The sequence below is a fragment of the Sarcophilus harrisii genome, chromosome 2 (genome assembly GCF_902635505.1).
Source record: "Sarcophilus harrisii chromosome 2, mSarHar1.11, whole genome shotgun sequence".
NCBI lineage: Eukaryota > Metazoa > Chordata > Mammalia > Dasyuromorphia > Dasyuridae > Sarcophilus > Sarcophilus harrisii.
In genome coordinates, this window is record NC_045427.1 from 264,803,009 (window position 1) to 264,817,438 (window position 14,430).

General features: G+C 37.8%; 1 protein-coding gene across 2 annotated transcripts in view; it reads right to left on the reverse strand.

Moving 5' to 3' along the window:
• Positions 1 to 14,430, reverse strand: part of TGM5 (transglutaminase 5) — a 45,706-nt gene that overhangs the window by 25,600 nt on the left and 5,676 nt on the right. For both annotated transcript variants that reach the window (XM_023500708.2, XM_031952177.1), the window contains exons 2-4: positions 13,178 to 13,357; positions 12,825 to 13,070; positions 6,326 to 6,444 (exon numbers count right to left, since the gene is read on the reverse strand). In XM_023500708.2, coding sequence (XP_023356476.2) covers positions 6,326 to 6,444; positions 12,825 to 13,070; positions 13,178 to 13,357 — 545 coding nt within the window. The remainder of the gene's footprint in view (positions 1 to 6,325; positions 6,445 to 12,824; positions 13,071 to 13,177; positions 13,358 to 14,430) is intronic.

The window sequence follows — 14,430 nt, forward strand, 5'->3', positions numbered from 1 at the left end:
ATTTCTTACAGAACAGTAATATTCCATAATATTCATATACCACAATTTATTCAGCCATTCTCCAACTGATGGACATCCATTCAGTTTCCAGTTTCTAGCCACTACAAAAAGGGCTGCCACAAACATTCGTGCACATACAGGTCCCTTTCCCTTCTTTAGTATCTCCTTGGGGTATAAGCCCAGTAGTAGCACTGCTGGATCAAAGGGTATGCACAGTTTGATAACTCTTTGAGCATAGTTCCAAACTACTCTCCAAAATGGTTGGATTTGTTCACAACTCCACCAACAATGCATCAATGTCCCAGTTTTCCCACATCCCCTCCAACAATCATCATTATTTTTTCCTGTCATCTTAGCCAATCTGACAGGTGTGTAGTGGTATCTTAGAGTTGTCTTAATTTGCATTTCTCTGATTAATAATGACTTAGAGCATCTGGAAAAAATATTTCTGAGGCTTGGCATCATATGCATTCACTTCTCCATCTCCTTATCCTGAAGGGTCCAGGAGGATAGTCAGAGGCTTAGCAGGAGCAGTCATAGGTTGTGGGGCTGAGGGAAGGATCTATACCACAGAGCCACAGAACAGAGGCTTGGCTTAGGAAGGGATTTATCTGAGAAATGATTCCTTTGACTCCCAACTCTATTCCAATCAGCATTAATCAGTTTGACATGATTCCAGAGGGATAGTGATTGTAAGTCTTATGTAATGGGCCCCAGAGCTGTGAACTGAAGGTTGTAAGTTCACTTGTTTCAACAAAGGAAGCTAACAGAGGCCCTCCACCCTTGTTTTTCCTTGTAAGGTGACCAAGCCCAATATGGTGGTGATGACTCAATTACAGGAAAGTCCCCCAATTTACTTTTGTGCCTCTGGATTTTTCTCTCTTGTCCACCAGGAGTAAATGACCATCCTGTGACCATCTTATCACGACTCGATCATAGATGTCCTATGGTTTGCCCTAACTGAGAACCTAGAGTTGTCAAACCTTCTTTTTGGCTGATGTATCTTTTTTGTCCTTTGAAACAAGTTCTATAAACCAAGGAATTCTGTATTTTGTGTAGCTCCTCTAGAACGTTCAGGTATTAAACCTGGTATCAACCTTACAAAAATATGGTCCTAGAGGATGGGGACATTTTAGATCATAAAGAAGATCTGACATTACTTCATTAGGGGACCCTTTAATAAAGTGCCATTGACTCAGAGCTCTGCCTTAGTGTTTTTTCTTGCAGATTGGATAATTTTGTTCAGTTTTTTATTAAAGCTTTTTATTTTTCAAAACATATGTGTGGACATTAGCCCTTACAAAACTCTGTGTTCCAATTTTCCCCCTTCCCCTAGATGGCAAGTAATCCAAAATATATTATATATATACATATTTATATAATTATCATGCCGCACAAAAAAAAAGAGAAGCAAAATAAAATGCAAGCAAACAACAACAAAAAGAGTGAAAATGCTATGTTGTGAACCACACTCAGTTCAGATTGGATAATTTTAAAACCCCACATTAATTTGCTCATATTATTAAGACTGCATGCAGGGTTATCTCTAGATCAGCTAACATTTCCTTCTATAACTAATTTTTTAGTTTGGTACTCAAGGTCTTTTATAATCTGACTCCAAGTCTTTTCTAGCCCATTCCTTTTTGTAATTCTATATTCCAACCAAATTCAATTGTTCTTTCAGCTTAGCCTGGCTTTCCCTTTGCCTGAAGTGGACCCTCCTCACATTTCTTATGGTTTTTCAATTATGTCTGATTCTTCTATCTAGTTTTAATAACTTCCTTCCTGGTTATATTACCACCACAATTCCTATTCTACTCCAGCTAGAATCCATCCCTCTCTCAATAAATCTCTTAGACTTACCCTCACCTCTGAGAATTTCCAGTCGCTTATAAGACTAAATCCAAGCATCACCTTCTATATAAGGTCTTTCCTGATCCTCCTTAGGTGATGGTGCTTTATATGTATGTGTGTGTGTGTGTGTGTGTGTGTGTGTGTGTGTAGAATTTAAGTTTCTGGTGATCAGAGACTGTGTATTAATGTCACTCTTTGTATCCCTAGCACCCGGTAGCATTTGGTACCTATGCCATAGGCACATAAATGTTTGTTGATCAATTTCTTGATCACACGTTCATTGAGGGCAGACATTCTGTTCTTTTTCAGCATGAAAGGTATAATGGAAAGAGCCCTGAGAAGAGCTACAAGACCTGTTTAATCATCTTGTCTGTGACATTTTACTAGCTGTGTGACCATGGGTGATTTGGTTTTCTTAATTGTAAAATGGTGATTATACTTGTACCACCAATTTTATAGGACTGAATGAGAAAAATGTTTTGTATGCCTTTTAAAAAAGCACTCTCTAAATTTGATTTCTTATTATAATAGGAATCCCCATGTCTTGCTTATAATAAGTGTTTGATAAATATTTTTAATTGAATTGAAAATTTCACTCTTTCTGCTACCTGCTAACAGCTCATCGTCAGCCATTGTTTTTAGTCATAGTTTTAGAACTGGAAGGGACCTCAGTCCCTATCACTTACATGATTTTGGAATCATTAGATCCAGAACTAAAAGAGATATTCAAAGTCATTTAGTCCAACCCCATTATTTTATAAATATGAAAACTGAAGCTCAGCAAAATTAGAAAGTGACTTGCTCATGGCCACAGCAGGATAATAATGAGCAGAATTGGGAGATAAAATTGGGTCTTTTGACTCTAAAACCTGTGTTCTTTACCTGTGCTAAACTTTTCAAAGTCATCAGCAAAACAAACAAAACACACACACACACACACACACACACACACACACACACACAGGAATGACTGGAAGTTATTCTGCTTGATATATAAGCATTATGAGTATTTTCCATCTAGACATGCAATAGACTTCCTATATAACCTCAGGGATTTGCTGGAGATAGCTCAAACTGGCTTACCCATGCCAGATTTTCTGAGTGATCATTTAGCAAACACATCAAATTAATGCTTGATTTCATGTTTGGTCAATTGTTTGAACTTAAGAATGTGATGGAGAAAATGTTAATAATGCAGAGTAAACTTTTTTTTTTACAAGGTACTTGGAAATATTTATTCTGGAAAAATAAAATATTTTAGAGACATCATGGTCTTAAAATATTCAAAGTTTATCATATGGACAGAGGATTAGACTTAGCCTACTTGGTCTAGAAGGCCAAAATTGGAACAATTAGTGGAAATTACATAGAACAAGATTTCAGGTCATCATAAGGATGTTATGAGTGAGATTCATAATTTGTGTTAATATCCCCTAACTCATTCTTGAGATTCTTTCTAATTCTATGTCAAAAATCTTAGGATTCTTGATTTTGAATTATTATGTATAATAGATATCATTATTACGAGAAATTGTTCATTAAATGATTTTCAATTATAGTACAACGAGCAGTCATCAAACATGAAAGCATTAATTCACAACTATTTTTTCAAATTATTCATCTTGTATGCTAATTTCAAAAATCATGGCATTAGCACTTTAAAATGTTTATATTTGCTAATGTAGATTTTTTTTGTATAATGAAAAGGATAATGCTATTACTATCCAGAAAATTAGGTAACATTTTCTATAAGATAAGTAATACAGAGTAAACTTAAATGAGTGTCATTTATGTGTTTTTTTTCCTCTGGAGAGCCAATTGTTGAACATTTACCAACACACCCCTGACAAACCCTGATTGAAAAATTTCATTCCTTTCTCTTTAGGGATGGTTAGAAAGTCCCCTTGCTGCTCCAACATGGATTTAAAACAAATGGTAAAAAACATTTTGATTAGAACAATCTAACGTCAGGAATGGTGACATTATTATATTAAAGAGGGGAAATGCTACCAAGAGGAAATGCTCTTCATACTCAGTTCCCAGCAGTGGAAATGAGAGAAGTTGCCTGGATTTCCCAAGAAGAGAAGAGGAAAATGGAAAAGACTTGGGACTTAGGAAAAAAATGATACCTGACTCCCTTTTTGCCACAGTGCTAAACATACAAATTAAAACATTAGGCCAGCAAATAGTGGGTCAGTTGCTTCTAAAGGTATCTTGCTGTCCCTTGATTAACTGAGAGCTATTTTACTGAGGAGCTTTGGACTTTCAGAGAATTGGTTTAGGGCTGAGCAAGGACTATGATAGTATTCTGGCTCATAGCTGAACCAACCTAGACTTAAAAGTCATGAAGGAGAAAGGCAGTTCTAGAATTTTATTGGAGAAGTCCTGGAGGGATCCAAGTCAAAATAAAACCAGAATGAATAAGGACCTCTCTATTTTCTTAGCTTAGTTTAAAACTGTTCACTTTGGGAGCCAGTCTAAAGAATTAGTATGTAGGACTAATGACTTGGTCTTTTCTGATCTCTTGCAGAAGTCCCAGACAAGATTTCAAGATTCAGTTTGGGGAAAACTCTTAAAGTGTGGATTTGGGGGCGCAGAGAGGGAAGGGACAAGATATTGATAATAATCATAACTAGCTTTCATAGGATTCCTACTATGTTCCAAGAATTGTGCTAAGTGCTTTACAAATATTTTACTTTATCTTCACAATAACCCTGGGAGATGGGTGTTATCATTATTTCCATTTTATAGTTGAGGAAATTGAGACAGACAGAATTTTAAGTGTCTTGCTCAAGGTCACACAGCTAGTAAATATTTAAGGCTAGATTTTAATTCAGGTCTTCCTGACTCCAAACCCAACACTCTATTCACTTTGACACTGTAATAGCTTCTCAGACATGCACTTTAAATGCAAGAGGAAGAGCTACTGGAGCAGTGATCCCCACAATGGCACTGAACTACCTCATGTGTGTTAATAAAGATGAGGTGTCTGTGGAAAATGAGCAACTGACAAAAATCTTTTAAGAAACCAAAACAAAAGGTGTCACATCCAACCAGACTACAGCAGGAAACGTGATGCAGTAACACTTGTAACTCCAAAATAATGTGCACAGATCCAAAACATCATAGCTTTAAAGCTAGAAATGGCCCCAATCTATCTTTCTGGTCTTACTGTACACTAGTTTCCCTCCCAAATTCAGTGATCCATCCAAACTGCTCTTCAATCTCCATCTCCCTGTCTTTGTACTGGGCTGGCAGCTTATATAGCTGGAAAGCACCCTAACTTCACCTCAGAACATCCTTCCTTTCCTTTGAAATGAAGCTTAAACATTATTTCATGAAGAAAGTCACCCATGATCCTTCTAAGTGCTAACATCCTTCCTCACTTCTATTTTATTATTTTGTATATATCTGTATTTATTCACCTTATGTTTGTGCTACACATTTATATATATATATATATATATATATATATACACATATTTGTTATCTCCCCCATTAGAATGCAAATTCTTCAAAAGGAAGGGTTGTTTCATTCGTTTTATTTGCATCTCTAGCACCTAGCACAGTGCTTGATATATGGTATTTTTGTTGTTCTATGTCATTTCAGTCATATCCGACTTCTCCTGATTAATTTTGGAGGTTTTCTTGGCAAATATACTAGAGTGGTTTGCATTTTCTTTTCCAGTTCATTTTACAGATGAGGAAACTGAGGGACACAGAGCGGAGACTTGCGTCACACAACTAATAAGTGTCTGAGGTTAGATTTGAACTCATGAGGATGAGTCTTCTTGATTTCAAATCTAGTATTCTGTGCACTATTGTGCATCTAGCTGCTGAAGACCTGAGTTCAACATGGTAGCCACTAATAATTACCCATTGATTGATTGAGTAAGTGACAGAAGAAAAGAACTGAGTAGAACACCTAATCTTGTCCTTCATTTTGCAATTGAGGAACATAGGCTCAGAGAGTATAAGCAACTTATCTGTGATTACCCAGGTAACAAAAGTGGCAGTCAGAATTCGAACTCAGGTCCTCTGTATCCAAATCCAACTCTCTACTATACCAATATCTTGGGGGTATCAAGTAAAGCACTGAACTCACAAAGTTCTCTTCTAGGTCAATGCATTCACTCCACAAGACTCTCACAGACTTCTGATATCCTTTTCTTTATACAAATGTCCAGTATTCATGGGCTGAGCTGAGGTGGGAGGAATACTAACAAATTATATCCAAATCCTTTTCACGAGACTTAAGCCTTGCTTTGGCAATCACACATGTTCCATCTCCTCTTCCACCCAGATTAATATCAACTTGGAAGAAATGACTGAAAGTTCCAGGGGGAGTAGGCAGAATTGATTAAGTGACGACTGGACAATAGCAGCTATAGGTAGAAAATCTAGAAAAGGAATCATTGATCACAGGGATACATGATAAGGTTTTATATGCTTAGCCCAGAATGGGACTTACCTGTCCATAGTTCCATGGACACGGACGGATCCAGTTCTTGTTACCCTGGTAGATGAAGCCATGATCATTCATGATGTATTCCTGTCTCTGAGGCTCACTTTCCATATAGACTTCATCAGCTTTAGAAATTAGAATACAAAACAATAAATAAATTTCAGAAATAAATAAAAAAATTAGAGCAGGAGATATGACAGAGAAATTAATAATAATAATTCACATTTATAACAGGTTTTTCAAAATTCTTTTCTCACAACAACCCTGCAAAGTGGACGGTATAAGTAGAATCCCCCTTTTTTTTCAGAAGATGAAACAAGTTCAGAGATACTGGAGACTTATTCAAGATCACAACCAGTGATCAGTTATCCAGTATCAGAGATGGGACTCAAACCCGGGGCTTCTGATTTGCAAGGCCAGTGTTATTTCTGATGCCCCAAGCTGCCATTTCCATACCATTCTCATATCTCACACACTCTCTATCTGCTTCTCCAGATCCTCCAGACCCACTGGTCCGTTAATACCTTTTCCATGGAGGTATACAGACGGCTGCCTTTCTAAGTGATAGCCTCTTGACTGTTTGTATTCCTGCAGACATTAAACCTGGGAGACCCTGGAGAATTTCTGCCATCAACATTTACAAGCTGAAGCAGGGATTGCTTCAACCTTAAGTTAGGGATCACGGTTTGGAGTATTGTTCATTGGGCCAATGGTGTTTCCCAGATACTATTTATAGTCTCCTTTAGAGTCATTCAACAAGTGCTTATCAAGCACTGACAGCTAGATGGCTCAGTGGCCAGGACCCTGGGCCTTAAGGCAGGAGTACCTGAGTCCAAATCTGGCCTCAGGAGCTGTCTGGTCCTTGGCAAGTCACTTAACCTTAATTCACTGGAGAATGGAATGGTGAGCCTACCCCATGTGGGTTCACAAACTGTCGAACATGACTCAATAATAAAATGTGCTAAACTTTGGGGACATAAGAGAGGCAAAAACAAGGTCCCTGCCTTCAAGGAGCTTGCATTCTAATTAGGGAGACAGATAACATTCAAACAACTATATATATATATATATATATATATATATATATATATAGTTTGTAGGAAATACTACAAGTAGCAAGTAGGAAATAATCTCAAGGTTCAAGGGGAGAAGGGGAAAGAGAGTGGGAAATAAGGGAGAAACCAAGAAAGACTTCTGATAGAAGGTGGAATGGCCCTATTGACTGCTTATGGAGAGAGAGGTGAGGGATTTGAATGTTGAGTTAGAAAGAACAGAATGCATGGGATCTGTTCCGTGACTAGACAGACCTCCTCAAAGTTAAGAAGTACAGTCACAGTGCCTATTTTTAATGACCCTTTTTCCACCATACTATTTTCTGACCAAGAGACATCCTCAGATGATGGAGACAGCACCAACTATTATTATCCCTCTTGATTTCAACTGTTTTCTCTATTCCTTCCCCAATATTCTTTGCCCTCTATTCTGGGGTTACTTTGAGAACTGAAATGGGCCAGAACACTGAAATGGGCAGCAGTGGGAGGGATGCTACCATTTGCCATGAGAAGGGGTCACAGACTTTCCCATCTCCATACTGTTTACAATCTCCACCTACTCCCAGTTCCTATTTATGTGCTCAGTGTGCATTTGTTGGATGGGCAGGTGATGACTACTCTTATATTTGGTCTAGAGTAACAATATTATCTCATTTTGGAGGTACCTGATTTATTAATTTATTAATATTTATTGTTACTAATAAATAAATGTGTGTGTGGAAAAATGAAGATTCCAAACAATTCTGAAGACATTACCAATCTAACAATTGTCCCAAGGAAGAGTAAGAGAAAAGGAGACATATGTGGAAGGAGACAGAAAGACATAGGGATAGAGAGACATATACTAACAAACTAAGTCAGAGAAAGAATAACAGAGAGTGACATATTGAAGAAGGAGGAGGAAGAAGAGAAGAAAATATACAAAAATTATATAGCACTTTACATATATTACTTGCTTCTTACAACAACATGGTGAGCTAGATGAGATCAGGAGAGGTCTTACTTAAAACATTGGGGATAAATTGGCAACTAAGAGTTATTGGTTTAAGTTTAAAGGATATTTTTAGATATGTTCTCATTTTAGAATTGACAAATTTCAGCCTAAACATCTGATAAAATTTCAATTATTATCTTCTGTCAGACTAACTCTTCAGAGGAATGAATTTAAAGTTTTTTTTTTATTTTAACAGCCAATCTGTATTTAACATTGTAGATATCTGTGCTGTTTGTGGATGAAAACATCGGGTTCTTGCTCTCTGAAAAACGTATCTAACAGTAATGTACCAGGTGATGCACCATCCTTGAATTATATTATCTAGCAAAAAAATTCTGGATAACATAAAAAATTTTCACATGAAAACAAAAATGAATATTCACCCATTCTGGCAATCATTTAGATACCTGCTATGCATAATATTACAATAGGTATAGTAGGGGTTTCAAAAGCAGTCAAAGGTGTGGCCTTCATAATCAAGGAATTTATAATCTAGTTATTTCTCAGCTACATCATGCATTCTTTCAAACACTAGATTTTAAATACTTAAGCTCTTTCTGTTTTCTGCACTACTACTATATGTCTCTTTTTTTCTTTCTTTTTTCATATTTGGCTTTTTATTTCAAGACATCACTCAATAGAACCAGAGGACATTGAACGCAGTAACAACATAATGTGATGGTCAACTGTGATGAACTTGGCTCTTTTCAACAATGAGGTGATTCAAGACAATTCCAATAGACTTGGGATGGAAAGAGCCATCCAGAGAGAGAAAACTATGAAGTCTGAATATAGATCAAAGTATACTATTTTCACCTTTTGCTGTTGTTGTTGTTGTTTGGTTGGTTGGTTTTTTCTTTCTCATTTTTCCTCCTTTTGATCTGATTTTTCTTGCACAGCATGATAAATGTGGAAATATGTTTAGAAGGACTGCACAAGTTTAACTGATATTGGATTACTTGCTGTCTGGGGGAAGGGATAAGTGAGAAGGGAAGGAGAAAAATTTGGAACATAAGGGTGAATGTTGAAAACTATGTTTGCATGTATAAGTAAAAAGTTATATATTCTAAAAAAAGAGATCACTCAAACCCTAGCTTTGGGGCCAGCTGAGTTTCCTCATATTGTACAATATGCAGACTTCTCAATTTTGACTTGCCAGGTATGCTGGCAAACTGGAAAAATGCCTGCAATGGCACTCATGCTTTGGAAAGGACAGTTTATTCTATTACCTAATGTGGGTGGGGAAGTGATATACAGAGGAAAGAGTACCGACTCTTTCCTGGAATCAGAATATCTTGGCTAAAATACTGCTTCTTATACTCATTACCTGTGTGACTGTGGGTAAGTCACTAAACCTTATGGGCTTCAGTTTCTCCATCTGTAAAATAAAACCTCAGTTTCCCCATCTATAAAATAAGCTTCTGAGGGTCCTTCTAACTCTAGTTTCATGATCCATGCGAGGAAAAACCTGTAGGAATGGACTCAAAAGGAGACAAAGAATTCTTTATCACTGGCAATCTTCAAAAGAAAGTTGGGTGATCGTTTGTTGATGACATAAAGAAGATTTGTGATTTTTGAAAGAGCTGGATCAGTTTGACTCTCTGCTTTAATCTAACTTTGTTTTCAGACAGTTCAAGGGACATGATTCACATAATACATTATTGATAAATATATTCACTAAGAACAAGAACTAGATAGATGTTCTCATATATAGATGGCCCAGATAAATAAATAACCATACTATTAAAAACAGATTAGACTTGAAGTCCCTTCCCATTTCAGGATTCTACAATTCTATGACTCAAAGCTGGGAGGAATAACTAATTAGGTGGAAGACTGAGTCAACATGTAAAAAGAGCTTGATAGGCTGGAACACTGAGGCTTTTCTAAGAAGATTAAATTTAATAGAGAAGGGAACAAGCATTTAATAAGTGCCTACTATGTGCCAGGCACATGTGAGGTATTTTACGATATTATCTGATCTGATCTTTATAATAACTCTATGAATAATATACGATTATTTATCCCCATTTTGTAGTTGAGGAAATTGAGGCAGGCAGCGTGATTTGCTCAGGATCCCACAAATATTAAGTGTCTGAGACTGAATAATGAGGCTAAGTGATGAAGCAAAGAGAGGTAACCTGGCATAATGGCTAGAGAACTCTTCTTAAAGACTTGGGTTCAAGTCCTATTTGTAACATACCCAGGGTGTGGGAACTTGGGTAAGTCACTTAACCTCTCAATGTCTCCAGGAAACTTGCTCAGTTACAAGAGCAAGTGCTGATCTTGCATTGAGAGAGTTTTCTCACTGGAAATTCCAGATAACAGTGAAGTTTCTCATGTTGTGTCCAAAAAAATAAAATAAAATCTGATATTTGTTATTCCAAAAATTAATTCCTCAATTGGGGAAGGGGTTGAGGAAGCCTAGCTAGGCAACAGTTCACATGAAAAAACAAACAACTTTAGGGGATTTAATGGACTAGAAATTTAATATAAACTAACAGTTTGATATAAAATCCCCAAAAGCTAATGAAATCCAAGACTACATGAATAGATTCATATTGTCTGGGAACAAGGGAGGAGACAGTCCTAGTTCACTCTGTCTTAGTCAGATCATGTCTGGAGCATTGTTTTCAGTCTTGAGCACCTTATTTTAGAAAGGACATCGACAAACTTGTCTAGTGACCTTGGATATGCTTGGGATTGCATAATATAGAGTAGCACCTGAGATGTAAGGACCAGAGAGGGAAGTCAAAGTCCCTGAGTGTGCATTGGCAGTCACCCTCTGATCCAATTAAGGACAAAAGTCCTTAATAACCACCTGTCTCAATCAGAAATGCCAGCAAACTAAAGAAAGGGTATGGTCCAGTGGGTATAGCCAAGTGCCACCATAGGGACAGCTGTGGTGTAGTAGCAATGAAGATTCTTATCATTGTCCCACCAGGTCCTTGCTGAGTGACCCTGGACAAGTAATTTGCCCTAACTCCACACTTATGACTGCTAACTTTCTTGACTTCCTTTAAGACTGAGCCCTAAACCCAAGAGATCTTTCCTAAGTCCCTAAAATATACCTATTTACCCACAGGTGTGGGTAAATTAAGGCAAGAGTATGGTCCAATGAATATACTATAAGGGTATAATAACTACAAATCAGGAGACTTGGATTCTAATCATAGCTCCAGTAGGCACTTGCTAAGTAACCCTAGACAAATTTGCCCTAATTCCTCACCTCACTTTCTTATCTTCCTTTAAGACAGCTCAAAATTCAAGAGGTCTTTCCTGACCCCCTCCCTTCCAAACTACTTGTGACTTCCTTTTGGGGCCACTTTTCATTTATATATCTTATATTCCTAGTTATTTGCATGTTGTCTTCTCCATTAGAATGTGAGTTTTTAAGAGTGAGGATTATTAAAATTAAAATTATCCTTTTTTATAATTAAAAAAACGTTTATCTATAAAATTTACAAAACCTTTCTTTGTATTGCCAGCATTTAGCACAGTGTGTGACACATAGTAAGCATTTAATAAATGCTTGTTCACTTGACTCTCTAGACTGGTTTCTTTATCTGTCAAGAGGTCACAGGAACATGTATTATTATTATTATTATTATTATTATCACAAATGTCATCAGGTTGTTCTGAGGATCGAATGAGATAACATGAAAACAGTTTAAAAAATAAGGATGTGTATTACACACATAATCCATACATATATGAGTGTATATATACACACAGTCATCCAAGAGTTCTGGATTTGGCATGAAAGGGCATGAGTTCAGATCCTTATTTGGGCAAGCCATATGACCTCCATGGGCCTTAGTTTCCTTCTCTATAAAATAAGCCAATTCATGAGATCCTTTACAATTCTAAATACCTAATCTTTACACCATATAATCCATTATACTAGTACCCCTAAAACAGTTCCATCCAGGTCTGTGTTGAGGATGTGGCCAGTGTGGTCCATTGCCACAAACACAGAAGAGTGTGTGTGTGTGTGTGTGTGTGTATATATATATATATATATATATAATTAATAATCTTCAAGTTTTGCTGTGGTTGGATTTTTTTATCCCAATGAAATAATTTTTAAAGATTCTCAATCCCTAGAGTCTTAATACCTGGAATTGGGAGTCTGAGAATAGAAACTAAGGGCTAGGGATGAGAGATAAGGATCGAAGGAGAGTCCATCATAATCATTGATAGGCAGAAAGGGGAGGGAGTCGTTAGATAGATAAATAGATAGGGTTCAGGAAGACCTGAATTCAGATTTGGCCTCAGATGCTTACTAGTACTGAGACTCTGGACAAGTCACTTAACCCTATTTGTCTCCGTTTCCTCATTTGTAAAATGAGCTGGAGAAGGAAATGGCAAACTCCAGTATCTTTACCAAGAAAACCCCAAATGGGATCACAAAGTCTCAGACACGAATGAACAACAGAAGGGGGACAGCAGGGACTACCTGGACACCAAGGATTGAAGAGAAGGATGAACTCTCCAAGGTGATAAGCTGAGACTGGTCCTTGGAAGGAATCGATGTGAACTTTCAGATAGTATTGCCCAATCGCTGCCATGGGTGGAGCACACAGGCTGACTTCCAAGAAGTTGGCCCCATTAGATTTGACCACTGCGATCCAAGGGCTCTTGAAGCTTGGCTCTTCTATGGAGAATATGGCTCGGGTGCCCATGGAGAGGTCAGGCTTTGGACCTAAGAACCAACATGGTTTGTGAGGAAACCAAGGGAGTACTTGGTCTCTCCTAGTTACTTTCCTCACTTCCCTCCACCTTTCAGTTCCCTTCCTGGAGATGACTCACCAGTCTCTGTGATGAAGATGATTTTGTCCATGTCGGACTGGAATCCCCTGCTCTTAAAGTACAGGGTGATGGAGAAGGGCTGGCCCCGACGCACAATGAGCCGTTGGAAGCTGATCTCCTCTGTGTGGTGCTGCACATTGTTCTGAAAGTACTGGAAATCAGAGACAGAAACCTCCAGCCCTGTGAACAGGCAGAGAATAATACAGAATTACTTTTAGCCTAGTCAGACTCTTCTGAGGAGCAGAGTTTTTTGGGCTAGGAAACCAAAGTTGCAGTTGCTTACAGTCTGTCTTCCCATTGAAGATGTCCCTGTGACAGGATTAGGGGAAGAATCCACCACCAGGAAGATGGCCCATGCCCTAGGAGCTCCATAAGCTAGAATGGCAGGATTCTTGAATATCATTTGGGGGACAGACCCTGACAAGAAATTGAATTTGGGGCAACTAAGGCTCCCCATTCCTTCCCCTCAGGTATGAAATGAAATAAAAGATTATACAAACTTGGATCAAAAAATATTTAGGGGGGCTTTGTGTCTACCTCTGAATATTTAAAAATTTCACATAATCTCAGACCTAGAAGGGACCTCAACCTGTACCTGAACAAGAATCCCCTCTGCAACTCACCTACAAACAGTTATCTCCAATGAGGGGGATACTACTACATCCCAAATGAACCCATTCCACTTTGGGACAGTTGTAGTTGTTAACATTTTTTCCCCCCATTTTGTTGTTCAATCATTTCAGTTGTGGCAGATTCATTGTGAACCTATTTGGTTTTTCTTAGCAAAGACACTGGAATCGATTGCCATTTCCTTCTCCAATTCATTTTACAGGTGAGGAAACTGAGACAAACAGGGTTAAATGACTTGCTCAGAGTCTGAGCCAGGAAGTGTCTGAGGTCAGATTTGAACTCAAATGTCCCTGATTACAGACCAGCACTCTATCCACTGAACCACCTGTTCTTGTGAATTATGCCTTATAAAAAACTAAATGATAGTTTATTCATAGGTGTCACAAATTCTAACGTGAAGTGGTTATTTCCCCCAGAGTTCCCATCATCTTTCTTTTCTTTTTTACTTTTTGCTGAGGTAATCAGGATTAAGTGACTTGCCCAGGTTCACATAGTTAGGAAGTCTTAAGTGATTGAGGTTAGATTTGAACTCAGGTAGTCCTGACTTCAGGGCTGGTACTCTATCCACTGAGCCACCTACCTGCCCCTCCCATCGTCTTTCACCTTTTGGATTCATGGAATAG